Source organism: Protopterus annectens, chromosome 7.part0 (assembly GCF_019279795.1).
Source record: "Protopterus annectens isolate FY-2018-M chromosome 7.part0, PAN1.0, whole genome shotgun sequence".
Lineage (NCBI taxonomy): Eukaryota > Metazoa > Chordata > Ceratodontiformes > Protopteridae > Protopterus > Protopterus annectens.
In genome coordinates, this window is record NC_056739.1 from 254218325 (window position 1) to 254230897 (window position 12573).

Here is a 12573-nt window from a genome sequence, read left to right on the forward strand (position 1 = left end):
CCAGGCATTAATAAGTGACATCTTGAAGGGCTCCACAAAGTCACAAAGGCGCATGCAGGGCTGTCACTTAATCACTATGCCTGCACCAGCTGGTCATGAGGTGCCTTCCACTGTGTGTGAATTCAACCTCATTGAGGAATTTGCAAGGGAGGGAATCATAGCCAGTTGGGGAAAAACTTTCTCCTCCTCTGACATGGTCTCTGCAAGAATCGGTTAACTCCTTGATTAGATCTCTCTACAAATGGGTGAAATGTACCAAACAGTTTAACGATCTCAGAGCAAAAATAGCAGAGGTGTAAACGTGTTTTCCATGTCTGTTCATTGAGAGAGACTCCTTGTTTGGTAGACAGACAGTGGAGCTTTGTTCAGCCAGCTCCTTTTTTGTGGCTGGTGCAGCAACAATAGTATCATGTGAAATACCTTTGCTCCAATGTGGATGATCAAAAGGTGGTCTGAGAATCTTATTGGGGTGCTTGGGAACAGGATTGAATATGTCTAGTTCCTTCCAGGTGTGGTGGGAGACTAAATCTATCAGGGCATGCACTGAGGAGACACCCAGGACATAGATAGGCCCGCCTCCAGGAACACTGATTCCTCAGAAGGAGGAGGTTGGGATGATCAGCCACCTTTTTTGCTTAAGGAGTTCCAGAATGTCTCCAAAGTAGACATTGTCAGGTGGTAATCAGTGGGATCCTTCTCCCTCATTGAAGTCAGTGTCCTCTGTGAGGGACTTCATAGAAGAGTCTATGTACCTCCTTTTACACTTCTTCTTCCGAGGGACCTCCTCCTTGGTGTGTTCTGTAGAGGCATTGGAAGGGGGGACTCCCTGGGGTGGGGGTGGTCTATAGGCTCCGTGAGGCAGCCTGACCTATGGCAGGCATGATGGGCTCAGTGCTCAGATCTGATGAAGGGCGGGACAGACCCTGGGAGTGATGAGACATACTCTAATCATGGAGAAAGCCCTTTCTGCAATCTGGAAGGTTGATGAACCTGAGGAAACCCTCTCCTTGGAGCTGAAGTTACCAAAAGAGAGCCAGCAGAGCCAGCCAAGTTTCCGAGGCCTCCATACAGAACCCAATCTGAACTGTTGAGGGCTAAAGCTCGGAGGGGAAGTAAAGGATCTGACAAGATCAGAGCCGACAGCAACCTCCCAGAGTTGGCACTGATGTCTTAGATCTGGGATGTGCTCTGATCAGAAAAGAAAATAGTAGGGCTGGTCAGAGATGTAGTTGGAATTGAGGAAGGCAGCTTCCTGGGATCTGACCTCTACTTTCTCAGGAAACAAGGATCTTGGGTTTCCAAAACAGAGGGAGGAATTGGAAAAGGAGTCTGTAAAGTAGGAGATGGAACACTCATGGATCCTAGAAGGGACGGAGATGGCAGGACCCCCATCTGGATCTGCACCCTGAAGAACTTTCACATCATCCTGTTCATATAAGCCTCAGTGAGAATTTGGGAAAACCTGGAGAAGGATGCCGAGAAAGTATGCCTGGATTTAGTTGGTGTCTGAAAGAATATTTACTGGAAGGGCTTGAGAGACTGGTTCTATTTGGAAGGCTGGTAATCAAGTCAATATAGATGACTTTGAGGGTTTCGAATCTGAAGAAGCTGCTGGAGTAGGAGAACTGGAAATAAGGATCAGTTCCTAGTATCCAAAATAGACTTTGATCCACTTGGGGCCAAAGCAATAGGATCCAAAAAAGGAGTTTTGACAGTAAGATCCATAGCAGATGGATCCGAAGATTCTTTGGATCAGACACTTTTCTGGTCCCAGTCAGATCTGGGGTTTTCACTACACTACAAAAAACAATAACAACAATAAACTTTAGAAAATAACTCTAAAATACTATAAGTTTTTTTTTTTCTAAACAGTGAAATAAGTGCCAATGGCACAATACGAAGGGAAAGAAGAGATCTAACGGTCCCTAATGCCCTCGCGATCCAATGATAGGAAGGGGAGAAAAATAGAAAACAACTGTTTACAGTACATTTATACATTAACAGAAGAAAACTTTGTGAAAAAAATTATCTGAAATCACCAACACTCATAAGACTTTGGAACCACGAAGGTACGTGAAGTGCAACAGATGAGATCAGGGGAATTAAGAGAAGGTGTGAACTATTATGGAAGAGGGAGGAAATTGACACTTGGAGCCTAAGTCTGGAAAAAGCAGCTTAGTCGAATCCAGTGTCAGATCTGAGACCCACAGTATGGAAGAATGAAAAGGACAACATCAGATCACATAACTCAGTGGTGTATTTATTTGCAAGTAAGGAACAGAAGGTTTCAGATTAAAAGATGCAGTTACTGCATACAACAGCTGAAATGAGATGTGAAATAACTAAAAATAATACACATTAGAAAAGGAAGGGAAACCAAGAGGACTGCCAATCTGGAATACATGGTTTAATACTAGGATTAACCCTTGGACCCTATATATACTTGTTGAAAAGATAACTCAGTTAACACAATGATAACAGCATGGCAGCCAGGATGCAGTCATACAACAGTATGAATTTGTTCAGCAAAAATGTTATTGCTACTGTCTGACGTGTACTAACTATAAGTCACAATTCAAGTATTACAAGTAGCTCCTAAGTATAAAGTACTTCATACTTACTAATTAGTAAGTGGCAGAGAGAGACATGGGTACAGCCAAAGTAGAATGAAATGCATCATCTAGGGACTTGTCTGTAAGGGCATTCAAACATGGATGGTTTAGAATACTGTCCTTGAACTTTCTAATAAGAACTGAGGGATCTGGATAATAAAAGGAAGCTTCTACAATTTAAAAAAGCAATTCCAATTAGAAACAAGGAATGATTCCACATAAGAATAAATTTGATTAAATATACGATACACACAGTGAGCAGAAGAAACTTTAGTTACAGAGTGTGAATAAGTCAAGGGGTGTGCTTTCACCCACTAACAGCATCAAAAAACATTGTGGTACAGATTTAATAGGTTAATTGCTGTTTACTAGGTTAACGAATACCCTTGATAAGTGTAAGCAGGGGTTTGGGAGATGGAACAATTTACAGGTTGCCTGTGTCCATTAAAAGCATAGGTATCAAACCAGGGATGAATTTCCTAGTCGCAATCCAATTGTCCAAGTTACACTTGAACTGAGTTAGGGAGGAACTCTGCTTCACATCGATGGAGAGCCTGTTCCAAAGAAGGGGTAGTCTCTGCGATACATACCTGTCTCTCCAGCAGATCTTATTTATATCACAGGCCAAGATTTAAGACTTTAGAATGGGTAATATTAGTGCTGTTTGTTTTGTAGATATGCAGGAGGTCCATCAGCTTGGGGCCTGACAATGCATAGATCTCCCTTCAGCAGTCTGTAGGAGGCAGAATACAGGGATAGGTCCTTGAGGTGGTCAGCATAAGACCTAACACTTAAGCCCTGTATTCTTTTGGTGAGGAACCACTGTGGACATTCCAGTTGTTGGATATGCCTGGTTAGATACATACCAAAGGGGGCATTATCAATGATAGGTCTGACAAATTGTGAATACAGTGGAATAATGTCTTCCTTGGACCTAGATGCCATATTTTTGTTTCTAAGTTGAACAACATAGAATGATTTCCTCACTACTGTAGACACATGATGGTCAAAGGCTAGATTATTATCTATGTGTGTCCCAAAGTCCTGACCACTGGGTCAACTCTTAGGAGTGTGCTGTCAATAGGACAGTTACCAGGGGTGAATGACTTTCTGAAGGATACTATTATGCATTTCCTGGCATTCTTGGTCCATGGCCCTGACACCAGCTGTTTGTTTTTGTCAGCCATTCCTATAGAACATTTGTGTCAGTGTGGGATTCAATAACAGCTCCTAATTTGCAATCATCTGCAAATTTAGTGAGCCAGAGGCCACTGACATTGCTCTTGACTTCAGAGAAGTAAATACCAAAAGGAAATGTCCCAGAACCAACCCCTAAGGGACTCTGCTTGTGACTGGCCTCTTTGTAGAGATAGACTCCCCGATTCTAACTTACTGGGTCTTGTCGACGAGCCAGCTGGCTATTCACCAGGTAACATAAGGGTTTTTACCTAACCTCCTGAGTTTGTCAACAATCCCCAAGTGGGGTATTATTTCAAATACCTTGGCTAGGTCAAGGTACGCAGTGTGAACTACTTTGCCTCATCCGTTGCTTTGGTGACCTTCTCAAAAACATCCACCAGGTTGAGTAGGCATGACCTACCCTTAACAAAACCAAATTGGGCTGGGTCCAGTGTCTGGAGATTTCCTGTTTCATTACTGTTCACTTACATGATGATTCTTTCCATGGCTTTGCATACAAGACTAGTGAAACTTATGTGTCTGTAGTTTCCAGGGTGTGTAGAAGGCTGACCTTTGTGCAGAGGGATGATTGTCGCTGCGCCCCATTCATGATGCATGAAGCCTATTTGGAGGTTACAGTTAAACAGCAATTTCAGATGGCCTTATAGGTCATACTTCATGCTATTTAAAATGCATTGTGGGATACTGTCTGGGCCCACTGATGCCGTGTTCTTGGAATTAGAGAGAGCATTTAGGACCTGTTCCCTAGTGATAGAAGGGGGAGTTATATTTGATGGCATTTCCTGAGGAAAGGTTCAGGGGGAGAGAGGGGTAAAGTTGGAGACAAAGTTTTTGGCAAATAGGTGTGCTATGTATTCTGGGTCAGTACAGGAGACTTCATTAACAATGAGCTCTGCATTCAATTGAATATTTCCTTTGATGTTGCAGTCATAGCTAAAGAATGCCTTATGGCTGTCCTTGGACTGGGAAGCCAAATCTACCTAAAAATTTGGCTTTTGTAGACTATTTGTCTCTGAGTTGTTTGTTTAGTTTGATGACAGCACTTTTACCCTCCTAGGTGGTGCACCTCCTCATTTCTGCCATCATTTTCTTCCTTTTGTTATTGACCATATTGATGATGTGATTCTACCAGGGTGGCTTGTTTTTTTATTTAGTTCTGTACTTCTTCCTGGGGTGTAAAGCTGCCTCTTTGTAGCTACTAACATACTTGTATAGGGTTTCTCTGAACAGTTCTGCATAGGCAGCAGTGTTCCCAGAGTTTATGGGGTCTGGAAATTTTGCCAGGTTATCACTTAATAGTAGTAAGTTAGCCTTAGAGTAGTTCCTGAACATTCACAGATTAGCTGGGGTTCCAGGTTTTATTTTTACTTCAAAGGAAACTATTTTATGGTCTGACCTTATCGGAGAAGACATTACACTAGGGGCTGTGCAGCATTCTCCCTTATTAGTGAGGACCAGATCCAGTATGGTTGTACCCCTGGTCGGTTTACTGACAATCTGGTCCAGGGACTTTGTGTTTGCAAAATCCCTGAATCTCTGCGCCTGTACATTTGGTGTCATATATGATTCCCAGTTAACACTGGGCTAATTAAAGTCGACCATGAACATGGTATTGGGTTGCATGGTGAGTGTTTCCAGTAAGTTTAAATACATGGTATGTGTTTCCTGGGTCATAGAGGGGGGGACTACAGCTTGTAAAGAAGTGGTATTGGATTTTGCCTACAGTGATTTGAACTTGGAGACGCCAAAATGTGTTGTCCTGTTTGACCAGCCTTGAGGCATATTTATCTTTGATGTAAATTGATACACCTCCACTGTTTGTCCCTGTCTGTGTAGTAGGTGGCCTAAATGTGTGGAAAGCATTATAACCTTGCAGTGTTGGTGTGCTGTCCATGGCTTTAAACCATGTTTCAGTGACTGCACAGACATCAACATTCTCTATGGTGAAGAGAGCTTCTAGGGAGTGGAGTTTTTTTTGTTTAGACTCCTAGCACTGAGCAGTAAGGCTTTAGATTTCTTGGTTTTGATTTATGTCAAAAGTACTTTCAGACTGGCTTTGCCTAAAACAGGCTCTATGTGGGAGGACAATGTTTTAGCTAATATTCAAAGGACTCAAGAGAAGAGGTACAAACCATCCCTGGCAAAGCAGCATGGTCTTTTGACCATCTCCTTTCATGCTGACAGATATTGCACTCCTTTAGAATGACACCAGAAACTAAGCTAATTATTAAAGTCAGTCATCTTTTGTTCATATTGCTGCACTATCCTTGGAGAAGGTAAAATGCTAATCAGTGCTAGGCTCATAGAGCCTGGAAAATGAATTCTGACACCTCCATGATGTCTCTCTTCTTATAGTCTAGTGAGATATGTCTCAGGTCATTTTCACCCACCTAGACTATAACTGAATCATACTGGTACTTCTGGTCCAATGACTTGAGTGCATGCATAATGTGATAGATATTGGCCCCTGATAAGCAAATGACCATGATTTTCTCCTTACTCAGCCTTGTGAGAGGGACATCAGTGTGTCTCACAATGGAGTGCCCAATGACCAGAATGTTGGACTGAATGGTGGCTTGCCTTATTAACTTACAAGTAAGAGACTCCATGAGATGTGGCTGTATGTGCTGATGCGGGTATTGTTTTGAAAGACTACATTTGGGGCAGCTGGGGGTATCTGTTATGCAGACTTCATCTAGGAAGTATTTGGGGTTTAGGAAGGTTACATTTAAGTGCCTCAGCATATGTGGGTCTATATGTCTGCTTTGAATTGTGTGTAACAGGTGCAGTGTGTGTACTCCTGACAAACTTATTGACACTAGGAGTGTTTTTATACGTAAGCTTTGCATCCAGGAACACTGGGGGCAGTGCTTGTCACTACAAACTAATTGTCCTGTGTGTAACTATGTACCGGTGAAATTGCAATGGTGCTTTTACAAGAAAAAAATGCCAACTCAAGGTGCCTACATCTATACAGTGCACTGCTAAACAGTTCAGGGGAAAATAAAAGTGGACCCTGATGATTTATGGATTAAGTACTTAGGCAGATATTCTGCAGTCAGAAGCAAATCAAGCAGTACTTACTGAAAAGGGAGACTTAGCTTGTCAAGAATGATGAAAAGAGGGGAGCAGGAGTGGCCTTAGGTCAACTGGTGCCCTAGGCAAAAGGGCTTCATGGCACCCCCCACCACATGACCTGCTGCCCTCATCCTGGTCTACCTAAACCAAATAAATACTGGAAAAGTGCCCCTAGTTGAGTGGCGCCCTATGCAGCTGCCTAGTTGGCCTATGCCTAAGGCCGGCTATGGAGGGGAGTTACGTGAACATCTACTGCCTGGCTACTACTAGTGTTGGTCTCACCACAGCTTTACTCTGCTGGGATACAGTGCTCCTTTGTTTCTTTTCTCACTAGAAGCAAAACAGCAGCATCAGTCCCAAGATGACAAACAGATGATGCGAGGATCTGTATGCTTGTTGCACTCACATTACAAATTGTTCAAGGGCCAAAATACCAGGGATCAATGAAATTAAACTACTTGCTTGAACATATGATAGCAGATTCATTTTTTTTTTTAACAAATACTCCTACTTAGGAGAGGGTTACATTCATAAAGATCAATAGACAGTCAATTCTGGGATCCTGTAGCAATAAAATGTATAAAGTTTTTGTTTGTCTGATTCTGTAAGGGCATCCCATACACCTTAATAAAATATAATGCCCTCCAAGATTGCACAGGGAGATAAAAGAAAGCAGTCCCCATTCTATTAGTATTACAACTGATGATTCTCAGGACTGACCACCAGTGGAACAGTGCTTCTAATTATTCAATAGTATGGCACTAATAAGACCTTTATAGATGGATATCACAAGAGCTTGATTTTCTACATACATTTCAGTATATATTAAAAGACATCTGGAACACAATATTAATATATCTTGAGAAAACCTGCATAGTGATTAATATTAACAGTGCATGCTGATTTGAATCTCCTGTTCTACTATGTAACAACTGTGCGCTAAAGACCTCTACAAAGTTTGTCTCCTTAAGACTAAGATTAACTTTAATGTCATTTTATTAAAGTTGTCTGTTTCAAATGGCATCAGATATTGGCAGAAATGATCTCATCGTTTGTAAAATTTCACTGCAGTATTTTGAACTATAATTGTAATAAATCTTCTGAATGTGGAAAAATTGTGCTACTAATACTTACAATTTCTGGATTTCAAACAATATGTACTATACACACAAAGACAGTGATAGAAAGTTTAGCATCTCTGTAATGCAGCAAAACAGATGTGTGGATGTCAGGCAAATTGAATTACTGTGTTGTATAAGTTAGCACCTTTCCTCATTAGACTTAGTATTGACAAATCTGACATAAAATATTTCACTTGACTTTGCTCATTACACTATGGACATCCTGTTCTTTAACTGCTGTGCATCGGCTAAACAATGCATTTGTCGATTCTGTCCGCTCAGCTGTATGTACTACAAAATTTATTTAAACACATCCATTGTACCTTACTCAGGGGATTACATGTAGTTTTTTTTTTTTTTTTCCTTGTTAAACAAAAGTATATTAAGAGAATCACTGTATCAAATTCTCTATCCCCGGACTATCAATGCTGAGCTTGATTTCTGAACGAAAATGCCTTTTCTGAACTTTACAGGGCTTCTGGAAATAATGGCTTTACTATAATGGAGTTTGTTCCCTTATCCCAGACAGTACATTTCAAATACACTTTACTAAAATACTCTCCATCTCTGCTTCTTATTTTCCTTCCAGGTTTGTAATGTCTAAGTTTATAATGAGCTCTTGCTTGTGAAAAGTGAAAATAGTGTGTATCAATACAAACATCATTACAGTTAGCTGTGTAGAACACCTTTTTTATACGTTTTTTTCTCTCTCACATCTGTTTAGATGAAACAGTTTTGATGTTAGCCATTTTATTTCCAAAATGAGAAAAGCAGTAAATGGCACTGTTTATGTTTTTGATAATTAAAGTTTTTGATATTCTTCAGCTCGTGGTCAGTTAGCAAGGCCTTATATTTGCCTCCCTTACAGCAAAGCTACCACTCACAATAGCTGTTAAGGAATGCTTGCCCTTTACAAACAGGCTTCTTATTATTACATTTCTAAATGGTACATCTACAACCATTTGACTTAAATCAGATATTATAATTGCTTCCTTCACCTGGAATAGACATTAGCCTTATAGCATGTAGTTCAGGTTTGTACAATGTCTTCATGTGTTAAGCCACACTTATCTTAAAACATCTCTTCCCACTATAACAGCAGCAGGACAAATCTTTGCTCATTTGCATCCAACGCCCAGAATGCATCTTCTCAATAGCTCCGCATAGAAGAAGCTTGTGATTTGTTTTTTGCATAGAGGGTCTTAAGAAATGGACCTTGACATGTCACACATCAGATTCTACTGCAGCAGAATTCAGCATGTGGTAAAAATCTGTTAGATGTTACTAAATTAATTTTTTTGTGTCTTGAGAGCAAAGTTCAGTTACTATTTCCATGCAAGCTCTAGTAAAGTCTGCTATCTCCTTGCCCTTTGCAGTGTGGTGTTGTCCTTCCATTCATCCACTTTGTTGAGGGGAACATACCACCAGGTTTCAGTATCTGAAGATCTTTTTGAGATAGTTACGCATCTCTCTGATTGTTCACCTTCCAGCATTCTGAAACACCCAATGAAGCCAACTCACAAACATTCTAATCTGTAACAAAACTGTGTTACCTGCTCATCAGCTGAAAACTCCTTTTTCAATATTTTCTCTTTCCATGCGTATTGCATTTCGTTTTTTCTTTTCACCTTTTTTTTGTACAGCATGTCTTTTCCTTATATGAATTTGCTGGTGTGTCATCAAATTACCTTTCTGGTTGAAGCACTTACCACATTCTGGACATTTAAATGGTTTTTCTCCAGTATGAATTCGAATATGTGCTACTAGATTACCTTTCTGAAGGAAGGCCTTGCCACATTCTGTACATTTATACAGTTTCACAGTTTTGTGAATTTGCTTTTCTTTTAATGCATTACCATTTGTGCTGTAACCATTCACACAATCAATGCATGTATATGGTCGAGTTTCTTTGGAAATCAGCTGCTGCTGCTTTACAACAGAAACATGCTCAATATAATACTTGTTACACTTTATACATTTGTGAAATGATTCCTGCGTATGCAGTGGTGGATATGATATGCTGTCCTTGTTCAAATGGTTCTGGTCAGATGCATTAAAATTGTAGGGTTCTTTAGGAATGTGAACAATCAAGTGCTTTTGTAAAGCAAAGCGTTCTTTAAAGTGCTCTTCACATTCTGAACACTTATAGGATACTTCCTCTGCATGAATCTGTTGGTGTTTTAAGAGGCTTCTTCTTCTATTAAAACTTAGATCACATTTGCAACATTTATAGGACCTCTCACCTTTGTGAACTTTTTCATGTGTCAGTAGTGCACTCTGCCCTGTGTACGTTTTTTTACATTGTGAGCATTTATAAATTCTCTCATTCCTGTGACTTCTCTGATGAGCTAAGAGATTTCCTTTTTGGTTAAAAGTCCTGAAACAGTCAACACATTTGTATGGTCTCTCTCCAGTGTGAATTCGCAGATGTGTAGTAAGTGCACTTTTACCTGAAAACGTTTTGTCACAATCTGTACACTTATATAGACTTTCATCTGTGTGTGTTTGTTGATGCCTCATCAGACTACTCTTAACTGTAAAACCCTTGTCACATTTTGCACACTGATATGGCCTCTCTCCAGTATGAATTCGTTTGTGTATCAGCAGAGCACAGTGCCGTAAAAATTCTTTTGAACACTGTGGACATTTATATGGTCTGTCTGTCCTATGAACTTCCTGATGTGTTATTAGGTTCCCCTTCTGGCTAAAGCATTTGCCACATGCAGAGCATTCATACGGTTTCTCACCCAGATGAATTCGCTGATGTACTGCAAGAATACCCCTTCCTGTAAAACTCTTGTTACATTTATTACATTTATATGGTCTTTCACCTGTATGAATTCGCTGATGCTGCATCAGGTTACATTTCTGGCTAAAGTATTTGTCACAGGCAAAGCATTTAAATGGTTTCTCTAGCAAGTGAACCATTTGTTGGTGTTTCCTAAGAGCATGCTGTTTTGTAAAACTTTTATAACAGTCTGAACACTTATACGACTTCTCTTCATGAGTTTGCTGATGCCTTATTAGTCTACTTTGTGCCTGAAAACTTATGCCACATTTATCACATAAGTATGTTATTTTCCTGTCATGAGTGCGAGTATGTGTTTTGAGATTTCCCTTCTGACTAAACCTCTTATTACATATGGTACAGATATGGGGCCTTAATCCTGTATGAACTAATAGATGCATATTTAAGTTACCCTTATGAACAAATGTCTTGTTACAGTCAGGACATCTATAAGGCTTCTTCAATAAAACATCGTCTTCATATTTTACAAATATGTCTTCCTCTTCTAAAGTAATATCAAAACCTTCACAGTTGTACTGCATGCCCTCATCAGGTACTTGCTTAATTATGAGTCCATTTTGGACAATGTAATTGCTACAGCTATCATCTAAATTTATCATGCAAATATCCCCTTGACAACTGTCATCTTGGGTATCTTTCTGTATAAAGACTGAATGATATTCATGCAAACTCTTTCCATATTGCTGGCGAAGATGACGGTTTTTCTCCTCCATTTGGCTTGTGTGTTCTCTTTCTGGTGAGAATCGCTGCTTCGGAAGCTCACTGCGATCAAGACTCCTGCTGACTGAAGAGAGAAATTCTATTAGAAGTTAACAATGCAGGGTAGTGTGCATTTCAGAATTTTAATATTGACTGAATTAAATATAAAACTTTGTTTATAAAAAAAAATGAACTATTTGAATTATATCACATATATTTATAATGTACCAGTGCTAACAGAATGTCAGGTAAAACTGCCATTAAATTAACACACATTCTTACCAGCATAATTATTTCTACTTACAGTCAATAACAAAACACAATTAGTACTCATTTCCTTCCGCAGGAATTAATCAATTTAAAGGGAAGAAGAATAGGTTAATACTCGGCGGGTTGTCTTCTACTTCTCATCGACAAATAATGCACTACTCTAATAAATTACGTAACTACATGTGGTCCCTACTAAAACTGCAATAAAATAGCATATCATTAGTGAAGAAAAATACACCTAGGTCAAGTAAAAATTATTTGATTTGATTAGCTAGAACACAGTTTGTCTATATAGGGCAACACTTAGTCACTACTAAGTAGTAGTGCGAGACACTGAGACACTGAATGCTCTACCAACAACTGCTTGTTCCGTAGAAAATACATCTAACCCCATTATGGTATCAGATGCAACAGAAAATACACAAGAAGTAGCAGAGTGTTTTCAAAAGATACCACAAAGTAACCGCGATATGTGGAGCATGCACTGGCAAAGCAAACTGAGCTCTGCAATGCAGTGATTAAATCAATGCAAGAAGTATAGAACAAAAATTGCTCAGAAGCCAATATTCAAGTCTTATTAAGTACTAATTTGTCTACTGTTTCAGGATCTCAATCTTGGAGGACAGGAAAAGAGAATGGAAGGCTGCAGGTAAGGTAGTAACAGCTGAAGGCACGGGGAAGGGGTATCAGGGATCCAAGTAAAGACAGCGGAGAAAGGTTTAGTGAGATTATTCATTTTATCATCACTTTCACTTGTTTGTAAAGGGTGGCAGGAAATTCCAAG

The 12573-nt window shown here is 39.8% G+C and overlaps 1 protein-coding gene across 2 annotated transcripts in view; it reads right to left on the reverse strand.

The window, feature by feature from the left end:
* Positions 1–7235: 7235 nt before the first annotated feature.
* The window catches only part of LOC122806380 (zinc finger protein 883-like), a 181119-nt gene continuing 175781 nt past the window's right edge, over positions 7236–12573 (reverse strand). For both annotated transcript variants that reach the window (XM_044076734.1, XM_044076735.1), the window contains one exon: positions 7236–11604. In XM_044076734.1, coding sequence (XP_043932669.1) covers positions 9572–11604 — 2033 coding nt within the window. In that variant the 3' untranslated portion in view covers positions 7236–9571. The remainder of the gene's footprint in view (positions 11605–12573) is intronic.